This window comes from Vigna umbellata, chromosome 1, assembly GCF_029865625.1.
Source record: "Vigna umbellata cultivar VRB3 chromosome 1, Vumbellata_1.0, whole genome shotgun sequence".
NCBI classification, from domain to species: Eukaryota; Viridiplantae; Streptophyta; class Magnoliopsida; order Fabales; family Fabaceae; genus Vigna; species Vigna umbellata.
Genome location: NC_142165.1, coordinates 28737625 through 28761128, shown reverse-complemented (window position 1 = coordinate 28761128; position 23504 = coordinate 28737625). Strand labels below are relative to the sequence as shown.

Genomic DNA, 23504 nt, shown 5'->3' with positions numbered 1-23504 from the left:
AATAATCAACCGATGTCGCAAAACACCATAGGTCAAAAATAAAAAAATTTAAATTTTGAGAAACTAAAAACAAAGAAAAAGTTATAAGTAACAAAAATTAGACCTCCTTTATTTGAGAGAACTAAAATTATATTTAACTAAAAATTAAATTAGCCACTTGAGCTTTATCTCTGCCTAAACACAGAAGAAGAATTTTGAGGGGCACGTTATAAACATATTTAAGAGAGAGATAACCATTAACACGTATTGACCTTGATGTCATAAATAGTTCTGTCATACAAACTTTAGTATACAAAATATTTACATTTTCATTTACATTAAAGTAACTGTACAGAAAGGAAAATTATTGCGTACTCTAAAACCATAACTATTTATGATCTCTGTTAATAATTACATAATACGTAATTAAGTTTTTAAATTTACAGAAAAATTAGTAATACTTAATTAGTGTGTAAGGAATAATGCAAAACATAACTGTCTCAATCAAACCATTGATAATTTCTCTTTAGAAAGCGAGAATACACCAAACACAGCATTAGTTATTCTCTCTCTGACTTCAGGTTGACTTTATCTTGTCCAAGTTATACAATCTCTGCAAAAACACCCAAAGTGTAAGCAGACACCAGAAAATTTCATTACCAATTAACGTTATGTTATGAAGCAGAAAACCAAGCTTACTAGAATACAATGGATATCCTCAAGAAAAGGAACAAACAGAGAAACCAACATCTGCATTTTCTCCTTCAGGGTGTCATAGTTTTCCTCATCAGTTCTAAGAATATTAACAAATGTTTTACTCTCTGGTACCAGTCTTAGAGCCACCTGCAATTCCATGCAATGTAAAGAGTTTTTGTCATTATAAGAATTTGATGAAAAAGTGGTCATCATAATCATATAGGTAAATTAGCCAGCTAATCCATAAAAAAATTGTGTTTTTTACTCTGAAAGCAGCTGATGAAATCCATCCATGCCACGGTTTTAAGGTTAATTCATAAGCCTCCTCAACTACTTGCTCCATTCTCTTTTCAGGGTCTTTTGCTAGTGTCTGTAATAATGATGAGGTGAAATCCAGGGTCCTGCAATTTGCAGAAAAAAAAGATAACTTTAGTCATGTAGAATTTCAGTACACATTGCTGATACAGTCTGAGTAATATCATAGTAGTAAATATTATATGTTGTTCATAAAAATTAGTCTCTAGTTTTTTCACCTAGTGAGCCAAACCAGGGCCTTACTGCAGCTAGACCCTTTTCTTGCATTGCCTTCTTTCGCTTCTGACTTCAATATCTCGACCAAATTCGAGTTCACTGAGGTATTTGACTCATGCATCAGTTCCAGTGTCTGCAACGAAACAGAATTCGATACAGAGACTGACTTATAAGTTATGGTTGGAAGTTGGATGATTATCAGCAATGTGCAACTGTGTTAAACTGGAGTAAGTTTTCAATATATAGTTATTTGATATGTACATGGAACTATATGTTTGCTTGGTAAAAATTGAAAGAAGGTCGAGAGAGATTATGAATTCAACTTCTCACACTAATATTTGAAAAATATAAGATTGATTTGAAAGACATAAAAGATGAAAGACTTAATGAGTTCACTTTCTTATTAACAAAATATTAACAAATATTGTTTCTCAATAAAATAAAAAATCTTAACATGTACATAAGTTTTTCAATTCATTAGAAAAATTAATATTCTTTATTAAGTACTATTACATGCAAACATTAGTAGGAGCCAATAAAACTTATCTAATCATTTCTGGTTAAAACTTAGCAGTCAATAAATTAACCATGCAAATAACCCACAAGGACAAAACCAATTGCCATAGTTTTTGTTCTGAAGGAATGAAGTGGTTTGGTGGATGATGAAAGCAAACCTTAATATTCTGGTACACATCTTGTCTCAGAACAGCCATTGTCGGTCCTATCTTATCTGCTAGACACATGATGACAATGTTTTAGGTGTCACATGACATTATTGGAACTTCAAAGAAAGAGATCAAGTTCCAAGTGAACTCACCGAGAACTTGCAGCACCAAATAGCAAACAGAAACAAAAGGCTTGGTGGGGATATGGGCAGACTCATGCTTTTCACCAGGTTTAACTATGACCATCATGGAAAGTTCTTCAATGGCAGAACCAATCTCTGATCTCTTCTCCATTTCTCTCCTTGTGCTCTTCATTTTTAGTTGATTCCTTCTTCCTCTATACCCTCTACCCTCTTCCTGTTCTGCAATGCATATCATATACTATATATATATATATATATATATATATATATATATACACTCATGTTTGTGTGCTGCAACATACATCTGGAGTTCTATATCTATACTTTATTAACTTTGAGCATGGACTTCTGTTAATAATTATGGAAAATGACGTATAGACACAGCATGTTATAGCGAGAGTGAAAAGAAAAATATTAATAAGATAAGTAATATGATGTGATAAACTAATCAACTAATAAAGAAATGATGAGTATCAATGTTATACAAATATATTATGCAGACTAAAAGATCAACTCATGATGGATCCAAAATGTTATCTCAGATTCAGGACTTTTATCAGCAAGCTTTATCTCTAATCTGTAACCTGTTAAGAAAATGAAATGAATCTTACGTTATTTGTTTTAAAAGTCTTAAGAACTGTTACTTGTTCTTACGTAAGAATTACCATATCAATTGCTCCACAATAAATGTTTTTGTTCCAGATTCTTAAGATAATTTAAATTTTGTATTTTGATCAAGTGGACTATTGAAGGAATGAGTCTTGCTAACACATCTATTATATTGCTTTATCATAACTTCTCATGCTTGAACTCCTGCTTTTGTTTTTGTTTTTTTTTTCTTTTAGTTTTTATCAGTTTTGGTTTGTCAATAACATTTTGGGTATATTTCCTATGTAAAACCGTTGATGGTGACCTTTCATTTGACCTTGGAGAGAGTTATCATCTATGGTTCTAGTGTTTTGAAAACTATGGGCAGAATAAATAAACCACGTAGAAATTGACAATAAATAACCATTTGCCTCGTTAGTTTTTTTTTTCTTTTTGAGATATTTGCGTTGTAAGTTATTACTTTATGTATAGTGTTTACTCTTTCTATTTTTATTTTATTTATAAGAATTAAAAGTACAACAAATCTGTTTAATAAATGTTTTTATTATTTTTAGTATATTTCTAACTTTTTATATTTTAATTAATTTTTCTAATAATTCTAAGTCACTATCAAACAAAAATAAAATTATGATAAAGTAAGAGTTTAGAAAATTTTGTTTTAGAATTGATATTTTGTTTAGAACGGTAAAACTTGATTATTTTAATATTAAAAGTTTAAATTTGTAAATAAAGTTTTTATAAACGAGTTTCATTATTTAAAAATATATAATCTCTCTAAAAATATTTTCTGTAGAGTTCTTTCCTTTCTTCTCTCCTTTCTTTCTAGGTTTTCTTACTTTATGTTAATTTCTTTAAAGATCAGAGATCGTTAGGGTGATCTTGAAGCAAACTTTTCACTTTTGTCTGATCAGTTTCTTCAACAAAATAAGTTGATTTTCTATCCTTTTCTTGGTTTGTATGTTTTCTCTGTGGATGTTAATCATCTTGATTGACATGTAGTGTTTGAGTCTTCTATAAGAGTTTTTGTTGATCAGTGTTGCTAATGATATGCCTTGACCATGTTTATGTTACTTTTAAGAACATATATGGCTTTCTGTGCGTCTGAAGTTGTTTTGGGGATTCTTGAACAATTTTGTTTGTTTCTAAAGTAGACAATGCCTCGAATGTGGTAAATAACCTTAATGATACTATCTTAATGAACTTGAGATTGGAAGCTTGGTTCCATTTTTAAGATGAGTGAGGTTCATGACACAAACTTTCATTCTCCAAAAGAATTGAAACCCTAATTTCCCTTAAACGTAGGGACTTATTTTGGTAATCCAATAGTCTTACATTGTTAAAGAGTCGAGGTAAAAGATAATTTAAATACACTTTCATACTTCTAACTCTAAGACATCTAACAAAATTATAATATGATTTCAAACTTCAAAATTGACAATATCTCATATAAAAATTAGTTCTAACAAAGCTATCTTTAACATACTTAATATCAAATCAATATAAACTTCCTTATGATATTTAATAAATTTTTAAGACTCCGAGAAATATAAGGAAAAACACAAATCGTATAATTTACATTATTAAACTAATTAAATAATACATTAATACCATATTTTTATTCACTAATGTACAAAAGGCTTTTAACGTCTGATCCCGATTCGACGTCTTATTGGGAGATGTCAATGTAGACGTCAGATAGTACAAATCATATGTCTATATAGACGTCGTATAGTACAGGTCAAACGTCTATATAGACGTTGGACAACACAGGTCAAACGTCTGACTGTGGGCAGCTGACGTTTAATGTCTTGAAATGAATATTGGCTCTGTAATCCATTAGACGTCTGCATGTGCACTAACATACGTTAGTAGACGTCGAACAGTGCCAAAACAAACGTCTACTAGGTGTTTTTTTTTTTAAATTATTTTATTTTTTCAATAAAACCACACCTGAAAAATAGAAAATTGTCCCAGAACAACATAATATAATATATGTTATGCATTTCAAATTAACAAAGTACTAAAAAACAATCAAAAACCTAAACTATCAAAAGTTAAAGTTAAAATAAATGTAAATGTTCAACAATAATAACAAATCTTCCTAGGTCCATCTTTGGAGAAGATAAGTTGTCCACTCTTGTCTTATCTTCTTAATTGCGTCCTCTGATATAGGACATGTACTCTTGAAGTGCTGCAAAATGAAGAAAGATTCATTATGTTCGCATATGTTGAAAGATGTATTTGATTTGTAATGAATTGTAGGTAAGCATCATTACCTCAGTTCACTCATCTGTAATGGCAGCTCGAATGATGGTCTTAATCCAAGACATGACATAGTAGCCACATTCCCATGAATCTAGTTGCTTGTTACACTAAAATGACAAATTAAATAGTCAAGCATTTAGATCATTCAATAACATAGAAAATGAATTAGAACTATAAACGACTTACAACCTTTGGATATAGGATTTGAACTAGTTGACATCGGGCTTTACCCACAACTCTATTTACATTGAAATCATAAGGTAATATTAATATAACTATATTTATCATAAAAATTGAAGGTCAACATGAATTTGAAACATAAAAAGAGAAACACGTACTCTTGAAGAATGTTTTTCAAGTCAGTTTTCATCTTCCAGTGCAACGAACAAAATCATATAATTTTGCATTGTTTGGGAATGATGAGCATCAGCTGCCAGTGAGACCTATCATGAATCATAAATATTTAGTAAACTAATTAAGTAAACCTTAATGAACTTTTACATAAAACAACCCATACCCATCAATGTATGACACAAGGTATACGTCTCTATTTGACTCAGTCATCCATGTTTGCAAATAATTTTGTTTGGTCTCAATTGTGTTACCAGAAGGTTGAATGGTTTGAGGTTCAACAAATTCGTACATGGAAGACCGACCTTGATCCACAATGATTGTGTCCATGTACCTAAAACAACAAAATTAAGTTGATAGAAACTAAGAATCTAAATATAACTAATATGGAAGACAAAATTAACTATCTTACATGCACCATAGTTGAAGGATGGAAATATTCAACATCATGTCTCCCCCAATGACCTCCAATGCATCACTGAATGTGATATATACTAGCACATGGCACTGGAGGCCAAATACTCTCAAATCCTAGTACAATTCTATTGGTCCTCTGGACAACCTGGGTAATTTTGTCATGAGCTTTGCCAGAGGATCATCCTCCGCTTCAGCCATCTCATCATCTTCATCTATGAATGGCTCATGCATCGGCTGCTTCTGAGGACGTATGAACTAAAGATAAAATTTTCAAAGTTATCAATCAATATTTATAAATTTAACATAGAAATACTAATAATAAAAATATTATACATGTGGTGTAGCAATGTGTGACATGATCAATGCTCTAAGCCAAGCTATAAATGTTCCTATCACCTCCCCCACAAACTGAATTTCTGAAGTGGGTACATGCACTTGAACTTGGAGATCCCGAACCTCGTCAATGGTCACATGCACGTAGTAGGGTAATAAGGGAACACCATGAATAGTCTCGCCTCCCTGAAGTTATCGTCCGACAACCACAATGTGTGGAGGATTCCCATCAACTAACATCTCATACTTACCACTATTCTCAGTAGGGTCTACAGTAGAGCATGATCCTCTAGTGCTGACCCGAGGTGTTGTGGGAGCTTCAGTTGGCAACCCACGGTGCCCTGTGTCATGGAATGCAACTTCTCTTCAAGTGCTCTTTGGATTTCCTTTTGTTCTTGTAACTGCTCCATGAATCGTTGCTCCATAGATCTCATGCTTTGGTTGATCCTTTCCTCTCACTAAAGATCCATCTTCCTTAGTGCCTCCTGACTCATGGATTGAATGCTTTTTTGTGTAGGGTCAAAGTAGTCACGAAGACCAATCGCCCCACCAACTCCACGTACACGTCTTGGGCGCTCGGGCTTTCCAATGCTCATTGTTAGAATGTCGTCCCTAACTTGGCCAACAAATGTTCCCTGAGTCTGTTTCTCAATCAACTCATCATGCATATAAAAAAAACTTTGTTACATAAAATACATGCGATGATAAATACACAGTCAAATGTTTAGTATTTGAACTTACAATTCTTAGTGAGATCAAGGCAGCTGAGGAAGATGTCATGTTCCCATCAGACTTAGTCCGAGCAACCTTCCACATCTCGTACCTAGCAGATGTAGGTGCTAGGTCGGGGACTCAAGTCCTAAGGCCTCCGCTCGACTCTTTCTCATCTTCTTCTCAAGTAATGCATAACCACCTCATGATAACACGTGTGTTGCATCATTTAGCCTTTATCTTTCTTGGGCGGCTAACCTTTTACCCTGTGAAACTATGTATATTCTTAAGTGTAAAATCATAATAAAATGCATTAATTAACTAAAGAAATATGTTAAGAAACAAACATGCCAATCCTCAAACTCTCTAGATGCACAAAACTACATCCACTCCTCCTATATTATTTTGTACTATTGTCACATGGAAACTCATGTTGTCTGTCTCCAAAGACATATAGATGTGTTAGTCTTGTCTTGGAATCCCTCAATCTGATCGCTACATGGGATAACACTTTCCTTCTAATTTGACTAGTGTTTGGAATATCATAATGTTGTTGTTTAAAACAAAGAACTTGTTAATGACATAATAAGAACAAAGATAAAAGTATATCAAATTTATTTTAAGTAAACATACCTGAATGTCCTGCCATAAAAAGTTATTGTCAACCTCTAAGACGTCATCCCAAGATGCAAGAATGATAGAAACATGGGTTTTTGCTAACATACCCAGATAACTCCTAAACTTATCAACATTTGGCCCTGAAGGCATACCTGATCTCGGGTCAATGTCAACATGTATCCTCTCCTCTGCAATGCGTCGGGATGTCACATCGGGCAATCGTGTGACAAATCGACCACGTCTGGTCTTTCCTGATCATGAGGTCGACATACCTGAAAAATATTGTTTATGGTTAATACTAAATCAAATATAATAAATAAAACAACATCTAAAGTAACTAAAAGAATATCACAAAACCTATTAAGATATTGTTTTCTCCCAGATCCCTTCGTTGTGATCAATCCGAATTCTGTGGATGTCATCGACTACGTCATCAACCGTGTCTTCAATGGGTCTTGATGCAAAAGTTGTTGTCTCAAGTATTTCAAGAGAATCTTCATCATCATATTTGTGCATGATTTTTCCTTCTAATACCACTGAAAATTTTTGATTTACTGGATCATTTACGTAGACGTCGGACCCCTACTAGCCGACATCTAAATGACTATAGACGTTTGTGCCCCTCCCGAGCTGACGTTTAAAGGGTTTAAAATATAACTTTAGCGGACACATTTGGAGTCTAGGTTAGGAGGGGCCGAAGTCTAAGACCTATTTTGAAGTCGGTGCTGACTGACGAACGTCTAAGAGCAATGGAAAAGTCACTTTTTTAGGCAATTTGGCGTCCAAGGATGGGGAGCCGACGTCTAAATAAGACTTTAGACGTCGATATGGCGGGATCAGACGTCTAAATTGTGACTTTTGGATTTCTGACTACCCTATTGGCATCTAATGGTTGGCCCCGACGTTGAAATAGGTCTTAAACGTTGGACACCCTGAACCCGGACGTCTAAAGCCAATTAAAATATTAATATTTTTAATTCATTCGTTTATTTTTGGCGTCCAATTGCTGGGGCCAATGTGTATTCTTCTTTAGATGTCGGGGACCCCCAAAGCCGACGATTATATAGTGATTTTAATTACAACAATGTCACGTGTCATTTTTTACGTTGGATATTCGGTGATCGGACGTCTAAAGGATGATGTTAAATGTCTTTTCTGCATTGGTGATTATGAACTGTATCCATACAGTTATCGATTAATAAACTCACTTTTACTTTAATATCTATAACAATTATAAAAAATTCAAAGTATTTAAAAATAGTTAGAAACACTCAATTTTTTTTTAAATAATGATTTAAATTTAAGAAGAGTAAAAATTTTAAAAATATTTTATAACTATTAAAAATAAATTTCTCAGTAAACTAAAAAATAGTTTCAAATTTTATAAAGAAAAAAATCATAGGCACTAAAATAAAAACTCATGAATTTATGTGAAATAAAAATATATATTTAAGTGCTACTAATCACTTCTCTTTTTGAGTAGTTTGCTCGAATTTATTTCCTTAAGGTTTGTATTTATCTAACTAATTAAGAAAAGTTGATAGACTAACAGACCATACATGAAAATATTTGGTATCTTTTTACTGATTATAGATTACAATGATTGTCTGTTGGATGTTATTCCGTTTCATAACAACTTGTTGAGCAACCTAACGACAAATATATCATTATTAGTACAAGGTTCTAGATTCACAATTATTCCATCTATTACTCTATTTAAAAAAATTTGTTTATTTAGATCAGAATAAAAAAAAGAGAGCTGAGTGAAAAATAGTTAATACAACAAAATAAGTACAAAGAAAGCATATTTGTCATTGTTAATAAGGAAAGTGACAGAAAAAGATGTCACTGGTATCAAATATATTATTTTTCAATTAAATATAAAAAGTAAATAATGAAAAGAATATAACAAATCTGATTCCAAACTTACCTCACACTTTTTTTATAATAAAAGAATGTGTAATTTTGTAAATGAGCAATTATATCATCTTAATTTATTTATTATTTTTTACATGCTAACCCTCAAATGAATAAAGATATTTTTCTCTCTATTTTTTTTCATAATTTATTTCCTGTAAACATAGGGTTAAGCCTCTTTTGAAAAATCAAGAAATAAATATTTGTCTATAATAAAATATTTATATTCCCTGCTTTATCATTTTTTATATCACAGTATATAAATACATAAACTAATAAAATATTTTTTGACGAGAATAGATAATAAAAATGAAATAGGGAACAACTAAAATAATATTTCATAACATAAAATAATATTCAAATTTTTTAACACTTGAAAATGAAATAGAGAACAACTAAAATTAATTGTAATAAGCATAAATGCATTCATAATTAAATTATTTCAGCATGTGAAGGGTTGTTCCAGTCGTTCATATGTGGATAGGGTTGAACAGTTCAAGTTTTCAATCATCATCTTCAATTATGAAATCAAAGTCCACATATATAATGTGATCTATCATCTATGATGAACCATAAAATTATTTTTCTAAGAAAATGAGGGATTCTCTAAGCAAAAATATGACAACTTGAGGGATTTTAAAAATTGATGGATGCTGTTTGTAGAAAATTCGAACATGTTATTTCGGCATCATTAACTTAAATTTATTTCATTAATTGCTTTTCTTTCGAAGTAGTTGACTCAACCTATATATCTTATTTCATCACACATTTTATTATATCATAGAAGTTGACATTTAAGAATTTTGAGAGAATTGGATACTCTTCTCATTAATATATATATATATATTGATGTGCTAATTAGCAATACATGCAATGTTGCGTGTTTGGATAATGTTTTAAATAAATAGTCGTAGAAAATGAAAATGAAAACTACAATAAATTTTTTCTAAACAGAACAAGTTTAAATTGTTTCAATATATTGATTTTTAAATGGATTAAATATGATATTTGTTCTTAAATTTTTTCAAATATTGTATTTTGTTTCATAAATTAAACTTATAGATATTACTTTTATATTTTATGAAAGTTATATAAAACATTATTTTCAATGATATATTATATTTTTACAATTTTTCATAAAGTAAAGAAACAAAATATTTATAAATTTAGTTTAAAAACGATTTTTTTTTTAAAAATGATTTAAAATTGGAAAACATTCTTAATTTTTTTAAATTATGAAAAGTACATAATTTATCTAATTTCTTAAAGATATTTCATGTTGATTCATTTTACTCTCTACAAGTATACTTTATATAAGTTTATTTGTGTGTCTTTAGTATTTGTCTTAAAACAAATTTAAATAATGAGATCACGTTATAGGACGTGTGTTGATCAAAAGAAAAACAAAAAGGAAAATCTTTATCTAACTGTTATATCAGCTTTAAACAAAAACTTCTACAAATATAAAAAAATGAGTTACTAATTAGTATTAGCATAGATAATTTTTATTATTACAAACATTTTCATATATTATTTTGTATTTTAGTTGATGGACATATCAAAATATTAGTGTACATAATTTTAAAATGTATTTATATTGACAACTGATGCTAGCTAAAATAAAGAAATAAAAAATCTATATAAGATTACATTCACAATTGTTACGCGATAAAATGAAAAAGTTATATAAGACGTATATGTTAGGTATATGTTAGATTTATGAATCATATATCAATAAATAATCAACCATAAACCTTTATAAAACAGAGTAGTTCCTAATTTTCTTTACAACAGAAAACAGAAGCGTAAATAAAAGATTTGTGATTGAGAACAATTAATAATTAATCATTAATTGCTTTATGATTTTTTTTTCTGGCAGTTTAGATTCCTCTTGACTTTCTCTCTAACTGGGGATAAAGAGAAAGGAACATAGATAAAGACCATGACCCATTTAAGTAATTTCTATTGGTTACTTAACCTAAGTTTTAATAATTTCAATTTGCCCCTTTAATAAATTAAAATTATTATTGGTCTGGACACAATAAACATTTCATGACATATATTTAGCCACACTTACTTGATTAGATCGTTTTATAATTGCCTAATAAAATACAATGACCATAACACTTAATGCTTTGTTATATGTATTAATGACCCAAAATTGCTAACAATCTCCCACTGATCACAAATATATATATCTATATAAATCCTTACAAATGTGTTAGATTTTATGAGCTCATAATTGCCATTATATACCTTGAGCATATCCAAAAGTTCTCGGCAATTGGTTATATTCGCATGTAGAACCAAAGTAGTTTTCATTGCATAAATCGCAACCAAACTTGACAATGATCACTAATGCTGACAGAACCAAATGATATGGATTCATTATGAAATGTGTAGCATGAAAATTACGTGAAGGTGAACTGTACACATTTATTTTCAATTGGTCTGTACTTTATCTCAATGAGATCAATACGATAACCTTAATATACAGAGTGTAATTTCTGACTAATAAACCATGTATTCATACATGAAAATCACACATAGAAGACAAACACACAAAAGTGACTAACTCCCACTGGACCAAGATTCCTCAAACTGAAAAACACCCATATGAGCAATATGTTCTTGAAAGACCTTGGGTATAAGAGCATTATTAAGAGGATATACCTTCAAGGAGTTTGTCCCTAAGTATTTTATGGAAATCCATACACTTTGTACTCTTTCTTTAACAACTGATTTGATGTTAGAGTATAACTTGAGTGGTCTTTCAATTCCTTCATAATACGCAACTCTGTGACAAGAAGAGGAGTTAAATGTCAAGAAGTTGGAACTCAGAAAGGACGGAAAGACCACCAAAAGAGAAGGCTACTAAAGGTCGCAGGACGCTTGGGTGCCCTCCTCTAGGGCCCTCAACGTAGGAGTCACGCAGTCATGCCTGAGCGCCCTTTCAGGGACGCCGAGCGTCAGTCTTCAAGTAACGTTTCACGCCTGGGCGCCCTTCTTGGGGCGCTAAGCGCCATCCTCTCGCAAGCTCGCCTGGGCGCCCTAGTAGGGACGCTGAGCGGTGTCAACGTTGGCCCATGATCCAATTCAGCCCTATTTAAGGATTTGCATGACCTAGAGGGAGTATCTTTTGACAAAATTGACACAAACTCAGATTTTCTCCAGCTCTCTAGAGGCAGAAGTGGATGCGGAAGCTCTCCTCTTCAGTTTTTAGGGTTTATCTTTCATTCTCATTCCATTGTTCATCTAGTTTCTCCATAAAAAAGGGGAACTAAATTCAATTTATTGTTGGGGGATAATGTAACCTTGTGAACTCTCATGTATTTGAATTGATTTTAATTATATATGCTTCTTTCATCAATTGTTAGAGATTTTCTCCTTTGCTCTATGCTTGTTATGTTTTGATCGTTCATGACATGATTTTATGGTCTTCTTTGTTGTTGGGAAATACCTAGAAACCACGATCTGGAGAATTTCTCCCAAAAGCAATATTGCCCAGGAATGGAGATAAGAGGGTTGGTCATCTTAAGCTTCTAATCGTAATGCAAAATTAATTATTAGGGATGCAAGAGATTGTGGTCTAGTAATTAAGGATAGGCTTTCTTCGCCGAGGGATCAAGTTTTAAGTTATTTAGAAAGTGACGTTAACAATTGAAAGAAGAAGACGAATTCGTATATGCATGAGAGTAAACTAGGTAAAATCTAAACCCCAACAACATAATCATCTCATAATTTCAATATCATTCATTCACCTTTGTGTTTTTCTTCAATGGATCAAAAGGCATTCATATTTACTTTCTTGTTTTTGCATTCAAAAACCCTAAATTGTTATTCAATGTCTTAATTAGTTAAGTAATTACATGACTGTTTAGTGCCGTGAGTCTCTTGGGAAACGATACTTGGTCTTACCACTTATTATTACTTGATACGATTCGGTACACTTGCCAAGGTCTTAAAAGGGGGGATGAATTGGTGTTTTATAAAGACTTGCTCTTTTTAAATCTTTTTCGCTAAGTATAATGTTCTTGAAATTTTTCTTGTGTAATAAGCAAATATGTGTGCAATGAAACAGTAAATGCAAATGTAAAGAGATAAAGGAGAGAAAATCAAACATAGTTTTTATCCTGCTTCGGCCTCAATGCCTACATCCAGTCACCCTTCCATTCAACCACTGATTGAAGTATATTCCACTATAATGATTAAAGAATTACACCAAAGGTTTTATTGTGAATACACCCTCACAAAGTAAACACCTTTCCCACTCACACAATCAAATATAGAAACAATAACACCTGCAAACACAACACCCCACGGTCTTGTTGCAGAAAACCCTTTAAGAATCCCATCTCAAAGTCAAGAGCACAACACTCTTCTTCTTGACATGCACGTCCAGGAAAACAATAAGTCAAAGATTGCAAGTCTTATCTCCTGATCTATCAAGATGCACCTTCAGTTGTGTTAAATTGATCAGTCAATTCAGCTCAATAAATGTCTCTCAAGAATGCCTCAAGATCCTTCAAATTCTTCGTGTTCTTGATTATTGGAGCTTATGAGTAATATGTAAACACCTCTCAGATCAAATTAATCAGATATGAAAATGTAAGAATGATTAATCGTTCGTTCATTACAAAATTCAAAAATGCGTCAATATACAGTTTATATCAGTCCTGACGCAAAACAATCGATTACTAAACTTATGTAATTGGTTACATAAAATAGACGTAACAGATTGAATACACAATTAATGTAATCGATTATCATTAAATGTTGATCAAACATATTTAAAAATATGACCGTTATAGCAGTTATGACAAGCATGAAATATGTTTTCAAACATAACATAATTAATCGAATACACAACACAGGTAATCGATTTAAGCTTCAACACTTAGAATATTTTTTAAAACTTTTCTTTCCAAAAACTCATCATAGCACATTTGAAAATGATGTATGCAAACACACAAGTTTTAATCGATTCACCAACTAATGTAATCGATTCAAACTGTTTGTTTTACCACAGTTTAAATCATAAGTTGTCTGATGACCTTAATTGATTACTACAACACTGTAATCGATTGTCATGCAGATATGCTTTTGTGCTTATGGTTTTCAAAACACAGAAACATACATAATGCATACAAAGATATAATCACATCATAAACACAATAGTATGCAAAATAACTAGTATGCTCAACATATATATTTATCACACAATATATGCATTTGCAAATCCACATATGTAAAAAACACAACATACAAAAACTCTTTTCTGTTATGACTTGACCACATTCATGTGTTGTTACTTATCAAAAACCAACATAACAGGGATTGGTTCAGCTAATACATGTGCTCCCCCTATCAACAATCTCCCCATTTATCAACACACATGTTTATGATGATCTTAAGTTTGTTCTTATCGAGATTCTAAACTTGCTAGAGGTTCTGAACTTGCTTCATCAAAAGTAACTTCATGAATCAATTCACTTTCATTGATTCTTCCCCAAACTCAATATCCTGAAAGAATATTATGCTTAGTATCATGCAATTCCATATTTAAGGATTCACAGTAAGAAATCATTGCATGAATATGTAGATTATTATTAGCCAACACTCAACTAGTTCCAACAAAACTCGAATTTAAAAGCAATCTCAAATTAATTATTTCCAAACTAACATAATTAACAAAATTTATTCAAGTAACAAAGTGAAATCAAATTTCGCATAAATGACGATAGAACTGAAGCTTCTTTCAAAACCAAAAATAGAGAATCATTACAAAATAATAATCTAAAACATTTTATGACTTCCATCTCTACCGATTTGACATCTCCAAATACATACATATTTCGGAATCAATAATCTTCTAGTAGTTTAGGCAACCCTTTATTGGCCTGCCAAGCATGATACATCTCCAATCCTTCTTTATATGTCCAACTTTAATGCAAAAGAAACATTTGTCAAACTTTTTTTGTTTCTTTTATTATGGACCTTTAGGAGCATTATTATTGAGATTCTCAATTTTCTTTATTTTGCCCTTGTCATTAAAGGTACTGGATAAGTCAGCACATTTAGTCCTTTCTTACTTTAGTCTCTCCTCTTCCTACACACAATATGAAATGAGCTCATTAAGAGACCATTTATCCTTTTGATAGTTATATGAAACCTTAAACTGTCCAAACTGTATAGGAAAAGAGATCAAAACAAAACGTACGAGTAAGTCTTCCAACAACTCAAGTTTCAATGCCTTAAGTTTAAAGCAATGTACTCTCTAACATTTTCTTTGCCTTGATACCTCATGGAAACCAGCTTTGAAGAAGTGCACTCGTTTCCGCCTTGTCACTTTTCACAAAGCACTTTTCAATCTCAACAAGGAAATCTTTAGCACTTGTAATGTCATCAGATATAGTACCTCTATAGACCTTTGGAATGTTGTGTTTATTGATCATCAAACTGATACGATTTAAGCAATCTCACTTCTCATATTCTCTCCTCTCGTTAGAGGTACTTGAGTCCTTAAGAGAATGAGGTTTTTGAATCCTTAAAGTGAGGTCGAGATCTATGCAGCCAAGAACTATCTCTATGTTATTTTTCCAATCCTTAAAATTTGTATTGTTAAGGACCAACACTAAATTTAAGTTGGCATTGTAGCTGTATTTTATACAAGAGAAACAAAGGAATTAAGCTCACACCGTAACATTAATAATTATATAAATATATTTAAATAATGGTCTATCCATCTCATGATACCCAATGCCCCCATCAATATCAAGTTTTTGGACAGTAATATTAACTACTAGAAGTATCTTGGTGTAATGATCAACATTAATAATAATAACATGTCCATAACAAACCTATCTTTGGATGGATTTATCATTGACACGTAAAACCTTAAAATTATCATATGATACCATTACATGTATGTACACAATTTGACCAAATATTAATATTCTTTTGAGTCGACCAATACTCACATGGATATGCATAAAGACGAACATTCATAATTTCTCTATAAACTACCGAATAAAGAAGACTCACTTTGGTCATTTCTTAATTATCAATAGCTCATTCAAAATTATAAACAGGATCAAAATTGAATTTACTATTTATTCCAAAATAATTATTAATTTTACTTTATTTTATAATTTTATCTTCTTTTAAAATTCATAAAATATCCCAAAAATATATCTGAATCAGATCCAAAATGACATCTAGACTCGTAAACGGATCTTCCAGAAAATGGATCTGTTCCAAAATAGAATCTGCCCTAGATTAGGTTTGGGTTGGGCTTTAGATCCATGGCGAACAAAACCGATGCCAAAAACCACCATGCCATTGATGCCACCGCGGATTAACCATGATCAACGAACTAGTGATTTGGCCATTGCGCTAATCACTACACGAACCAGGCCATGAGAATAGAAATCCATTACTCTTTCTCCCTCTCGCAAGTGTCATACCAATTGTAGACGAAATAGAGAACCACACTAGACCTGCCAAAACGTTCCTGAAGCAACCATCATCGTGACCTCTCAAACTCGCAAACTAGAACGAACCAATGAACAATACTTACAGATCTAAACCACCAATAATCTTCCGCCACCATCCACCGTGACACTTAGTCTTACGGTGCACCACCATTACAGATCAGAAGCCAGAATTGGCGTTACGAATAGTGCCAATGTGCCTCCCCATAGCAAAACCCCACCACGAAAGAGCCAATGTGCTTCCCCATAGATCCACCACGACATGTCTTCTACAAGTTCGCTCAACACCGCGACAAAGAACCATAGAACACCTCTGAACTATCGTCGCACAAACCATAAACGCTACTGCACCACAAAACTATAACACCCCCATTTTTGGGATGTCCCAATTATGAGTGAAATTTAAAATTTTTAAAATCATAATACCATTACAGAAATCTAGTTATATAATACCAAAACACACCGTTATCACCAATGATCAACACATGTACTTCCATTAGGACTATGCTTATCCTTATCATGACCATCACCAATCCATGAACACTATCATGAAAGAATCAGTCACACTCATGTACCCTACCTCACACACACATGTAGCCTTCTCTACAGGCCATTTGTAGCCTCCACTACAAACCTACTCGAGTCGTCCCGCCACCCTGGCTAAAAACATGTTTCCTTGCTACAGAAGGACTAGGCGAAACATCATCACCTCACCAAAGAAGGTTAAACACTCGAACATCCCTCGTTTTTCACACAAGGGGAAAGAGGGTCGTTATCCCATATGATAGCTTTGTCCAAATGCAAAAACCAACAAAGACCATCGTGCAATTGGATCAACGAAAGTAAAGTGGAAGTTGACAGCGAAATGGTGTGATTTGGTGGTTGTATGAAATGGATGAAGTGCTTAGGTGAGCCGGCTACAGCTCAGACGACCTTCCATTCAAGGAAAGAAGCTATAGGGGCGAGTGAAGAAGCAATTGAATGAGTCTCGGTGCAGAGAAAGTGGCTGGAAAATTTCATCAACAGAATTTCTCTATTATATTCCGAAAGTGGAATTACAAGTAAGGCTAAGGTGAATTTATAGGCGATTCACCTAGCCTTGTACAGTATTGATGAAAGCCATAATTTGTGGATCATAGCCCACGTGGAAAAGCATGAAATGTGCTGAAAATATAGAAGCTTGCACAAAATACACGCGCATAAAAGCAATAGCAAACACGTTGACACTCAGCCTCTTTGCTTGGACTTCTTCTATCCTTCCCCGTGTGCTAGTTTGGGCCATTCTGGATCATCTGATTGGGCTCCTAGATTCCACTCAAAGCATGCACAAAGAACTTGACCTTCTCGAAAGGAATCTTCAAGGTCCTCTTGGAGCTTTTTGACCATCCTTCGAGTGATCGGACCTTGGTGTGTCATCGTGCTTGGTCCCCGCGTATCACCGTATCACATGACAAATAGTTTCAAGATTTATTAGGTACAGTAAGTAGACCCATGCCCTATGTCTCATGCTCATCCATCATCCACAAGTTATAGTACAACTCCAACAATCACACATTCCGATCATCAGTTAAAGTTCATCATATTCCTAAACAGAACAACTATTCTCATTCCCTGCCTAACCTTATTGATTCATCATTATCTAAAATCTCATTCAAAACCTAATGTACTCAATATGAACCCCTCATGGGTTCCACTCCAACAATAAGTTACAAAATAAATAAATAAAAATCATACAATATAATCAAAATTAATAAATCATTTATTTCCTTTTTAAAAATCTCATTGCTTTTCTTTTTAAACAAAATTAATTTTAATTCCAATTCCATTTCCATTATTTTATATTTTTGTTTAGATTTTATTTCAACTATTTTAATTTTATTTATGATTTCATTTTCACTCCCATTTCTATTATTAATTTATATTTATTTATGGGCTTAAACTGACCAAACACAACCCAATTAGGTCCAAACTAACCAAACACAGCCCAACGTTGTTGTAGCCACTCTGACACTCACTCGCTTCACCCACTAACTCCTTCATTGTCGCAAACTTGCGCGAAAACCATGAATCAACACACTAAGAACCAGCAACACCAAAAATAGAACCCGGAACGCAAGAAACAGAACCCCAAAGTATGCAATTTGAGGCAACAAGAACAGATCCCAATTCGAAAAGGAAAACTCCATATTCACAAATCGCAAAACAGAAACAAGATCGGAAACCACAATTTCATTTATTGTAATTCCAAATACACCATAGAATCCCTAGTTCCAAATTTTAGAACCCTAATCCCAAACAAACCCAGATAGCAGGAATCAGATTCCAAAACGTGAAAACCCTAACCCCCAAAAACTCCATCAAAACCCCTTTCGCGAAGTCTCTGAAGAGAGAGCCCATTGCGTCACGATGATGTTGCTACTGTGACCACTGCACCGCGAAGAGGTCGCACCTGAGCTGCCTTGTGAAACAACCTAGAAAAGAGAAGAAGAAGAAGAAGAAGGTTTCCTTATGCGATGAAGGGCCTTGCGATTCTGCCATAGTACTCCCAGATTGAGCAACCGCAAGTCGCCACAACCTTCTCCGACATTATCCCCTCACGCAGTCGCCTCGCGAACACATTGTCAGCCCTCAAAGAAGGTGAAAATGTCGCTTGTGTCGTGCCCCCGCATCTTCATTGTCTTCTCCACCACAAGTTTTCTACCTTTGCTTGAGACAAGGATAACTCTTAGAGTGGAGTTGTCCGCGAGAAAGAAGAATGTTGGCTTGGGTTGTCCAAGTGCAAGAAATAAAAGAAAATTAGGGAGAAGAAGACAAATTCTTAATTAGGTTTTTTTACTATGAATAAGCTTTTGAAAGTTTAATTAGTGTTAAGTGGTTTTAATTAAATTACCCAACTAAGATTAAAGGTAATTAGAAAATGCATTAATAGGATCCCTAGTCCCTAATAATTTCTAATTAACATTAACAGGATCTCTGATCTCAAATTATCTAATTATAATTAAAAAGAAACCCTAATTTCTCATAAATTCTTAATTATAATTAAAGAAATCCTAATTCCTAATATGTTATTCTAGTTTCATATTCCAAATTTGCCTAGTAATTATTCATTTTCTTTTAAATCATTATATAAATATTTACATGATAAAATGAGATTATTGTGTGCACATAAATGAGAACCAACATTTATTCATCCTAAAATAAAATTTCTATGATATATAAACTATCATAATCTCATAATTCACCCAAACAATCACACTACAGTTAATCATTCAAAGAATTCAAAATTATCTATTAAATAAATAAAATCTTACATAAGGTAAGTTTTTCATACCTTGGCCAATTCTAGAGCTTTATTCATAAAGATTAATCAACCACAGACTCTCACGCTTCTGCTATATTTTCTAAAAATTCATTTCCTGCAAGCTTTTACTTCCTTCACCCCCTTTTATAATTTATGCACTTGAATTACTAAAATGGTTGCCCTTAAGCAAAAATATAAATAAAATCAAACATAGGTTTTACATCAAACCTCTTTTCCTAGGATTTGAACTCACAATCATTTAGTCCTCCACATATATCTCTACCAACAAGCCAACATTTCATATTGAAAATATAGAACATCACAAATTTAACAACCATACAATAACATATGTTGCACTTATATCTAGAAAATAAATAAAAAACATAGAATTATATGTTCTACTCAAGACATGTACGTCAACTAAGCTACACCACACCTTGTGAAATCGTGCAGATTCTAATAAAACATACTCAAATCTTATCTATAAGCTCTACATTTTATCGGGTCTTATAAAAACCACCGTGAAGCTATGCCAAACTTCGCAAAATTGTCGCGAGCCCTTCCGCACGAACCACCATCAAAACTCCTCTACTGTTCGCGAGCCATAATAGCAAACCTACATTAGAGAACAAAGACCGCCACGATTGACAGAAGAATGCGAAGGCCAATTTCCACCATGAGCAAGTTGTCGCGCCTCCATTGCCCTAAACAAAGGCACCACTGTTGTGCCATCACTCGTGAGAGAAAACCAAAACAACAACAAAAGCAAAGGTCTTGAACCCTCCCTCAAAAACCCCTGGTGAAGAGCATCATCCGCAATGAAGCAAGGAAAGAGACGAACAGAGGTCACTATACAAATCACGAACAAAATTTAGGGATTTTTCCCAAATTAAGGTTTCATAATCTATTAGGATTCTTAATTACAATTTACGGTTCTAAAGGATTATGATTTGATTGAGAAATTTAATTAAAATTCACTCCATAAACATTCATTAAACTAATCCTTATGAACCAAATTAAATCTTATGCTTACTACAATGAATTAAAAGAAGGAATCAGAGTCACCAAAACACAAAAGTACCATTTCCAATTTTCAGTTTAAGGTTCTTATTAATTAGGGTCGGGGTTTTCTTGATTTTAATCATAAAAGCCACTCATCAAACATACATTAATACAATTAACATATCAGAATTTAAAATACAACCCATAATTAATTAAAACCGCAAATTTCACAAACAAAATTTCTTTTATAAAATTGAGAAAAACAGATTAGGGTTCATGCCAATTAATCATAAACTAACATGCTCTTATACTAATTGTTAGATTTATGAATCACATATCAATAAATAATAAGCAATAAACCATTATAAAATAGTGCAGTTCCAAATCCCTTTTAGAACAGAAATCGAAAACATACTTGAGGATTGGTCATTGGAAACAATTAATAATCAACCTTTAATTGGTTTATGGTCTTTCCTCTATAGAGCACCTTAGGTTCCCTCTTGATATAGATAAAGAGAAAGGAATATGAATAATGAACGTGCTCAAGGATAGAGATTATTATTACCTCTTTATGTAACTTTTATCGGTTACTTTTTCTAAGTTTTAATAATTTCAATTTGGTCCCTTCAACAAATTGAAATTATTATTAATATCTATATAATAAGCATTTCATGACATATATATCCTTAGCCACATTTACTTTATTAGATGACTTTATAATTGACTTATAAAATACAATAGCTCTAACATATTTAATAATTTGTTATATATATAAGTGACCTAAAATTGTTAACCACACATTCTTATCTATATATAAAGGAGAAGAGGAGAGAAATATATAATTTTTTAATATAGATTATCATGTTGACATGCTTATTAATTTAATAGGTAGATTGGTCTTAACCTTCTATATAATTTAAATATTCGGTATCCATGACTATAATTAAAAAATTATAGAATTATCAATGGAGAGAAAATTTGATATAATTATAAATTCCATTTTGGGTTTGTAATATTTTCTTAGTGTCTAAATGGAAAGAATCTTCTCTCTCCTTAGACTTTTAAGAAAACAAAATGCATTATTGTTAGCCAAAAACACAATTTATTATATACACTTAGATTACAACCGACCATTCCATCTCTTTCGTCAACTTGATATTGATAATTTCCATACTATTTTTTCTTTAGTTATTATGAAATGTTTAATTTAAAAATTGAGTATTTAGTTATGATATTTGAGATTCTTTTTATAATAATAAATTATATAATATTTTTTTACCTAATGGACTAATTTTTAGTTTTTCCTTTTCTTTTTTTATTTTATTTTTATTATCAAAACATTTTATAAGATACTTCAATAAACAAAATAATATTGTATCAAGAAACAAAATATTATTACAAAGAAAAGTCTAAAGTTTTTAAATTTGGCACAAAAACAAAGTTAGACAATATTTTTAATAGATGGTAGAGGACCAAACCGATCGATCAATTTTTATTCTCTGTTTAAGCCCAAAAAAAATGAGGCAAATTAAGAGTCTTAAACTGTACAATTAGAGATTAAACTAGTTTATTAGCCTTTCCTTATTTTCAATTTATATATATATATAAAATCATATAAATATTAATTAAGTTTTAATTAGACGGTTAATGTATCCAATAGAACAAATGAAGATAATTATTAATTTCATATAATAAATTACTACATATCAAAATACAATCCATTTTATTATCTACGTATTAGATAACAAATCAATATTTAAGTTCATAATATAAATAAAATTATTCAATTACAATTTTTAAGTTCACTCACGATCATTTCTCTCTTTATATAAAGAACTAATTTGAAACAGAATTAGTAGATTGAATGTGATAGAATAAATATATTACAATAATATATATTTTTTAGGCTTAATTGTTTAATCCTCTAATTTATTGGTTTGATTTATTTTAGTTTTCTTATTATTTTGGATTTTAATTTAGTCCTCTATTTTTTAGAAAAGATTAAATTTGGTTGTGTTTGTTAAGTTGACATTACCGTCGTGTTTATACATGTCATATGTCAATTCGTGAAGATTTTAACTTTTAAACAAAAAACATAAACTGCCATAAGTCATGATCGTGCCATAGTGGTAATGTCATGTCTCAACGTTATTGTCATGTCTAGTGGTTGTTTTTAACTTAGTTCCTTCTTAAAATTTTGATTTAATTTAATCCCCTTGTGTTTTAAAACGATCTCATTTGTCATCCCCAATTTGAGACCAAATTAGTAATTAGGTTTAATCATAACTTATATATACATGTTAAAATAATTTTTTAGAATTTATACATCAAACCACTCCACTTAAATTATTCAAATTAAAAAAATAAAATAATTTGATTATTTAGGTGGAGTGCTTACATAATATTCTAAAATTTATTTGTTGGTAATTAGCATATATATGATCAAATATCGATAGTTTGATTACTTTATGAT

At 31.9% G+C, this 23504-nt stretch overlaps 1 protein-coding gene across 2 annotated transcripts; it reads right to left on the bottom strand.

Moving 5' to 3' along the window:
* Positions 1-462: 462 nt before the first annotated feature.
* On the bottom strand, positions 463-2231 carry LOC124830112 (glycolipid transfer protein 2-like). 2 transcript variants are annotated; one of them, XM_047303746.2, is made up of 6 exons: positions 2024-2231; positions 1881-1936; positions 1209-1339; positions 941-1076; positions 679-822; positions 463-592 (listed from the first exon to the last, which is right to left on the bottom strand). In XM_047303746.2, the coding sequence occupies exons 1-6, from the start codon at positions 2184-2186 to the stop codon at positions 557-559; spliced, it is 666 nt and encodes a 221-aa protein (XP_047159702.2). In that variant the 5' UTR covers positions 2187-2231; the 3' UTR covers positions 463-556. The 2 variants fall into 2 exon arrangements, with proteins under 2 accessions (XP_047159702.2, XP_087965918.1); XM_088109792.1 differs by having other exon boundaries at positions 1881-1939; positions 2024-2203.
* Between the last annotated feature and the right edge of the window lie 21273 nt (positions 2232-23504).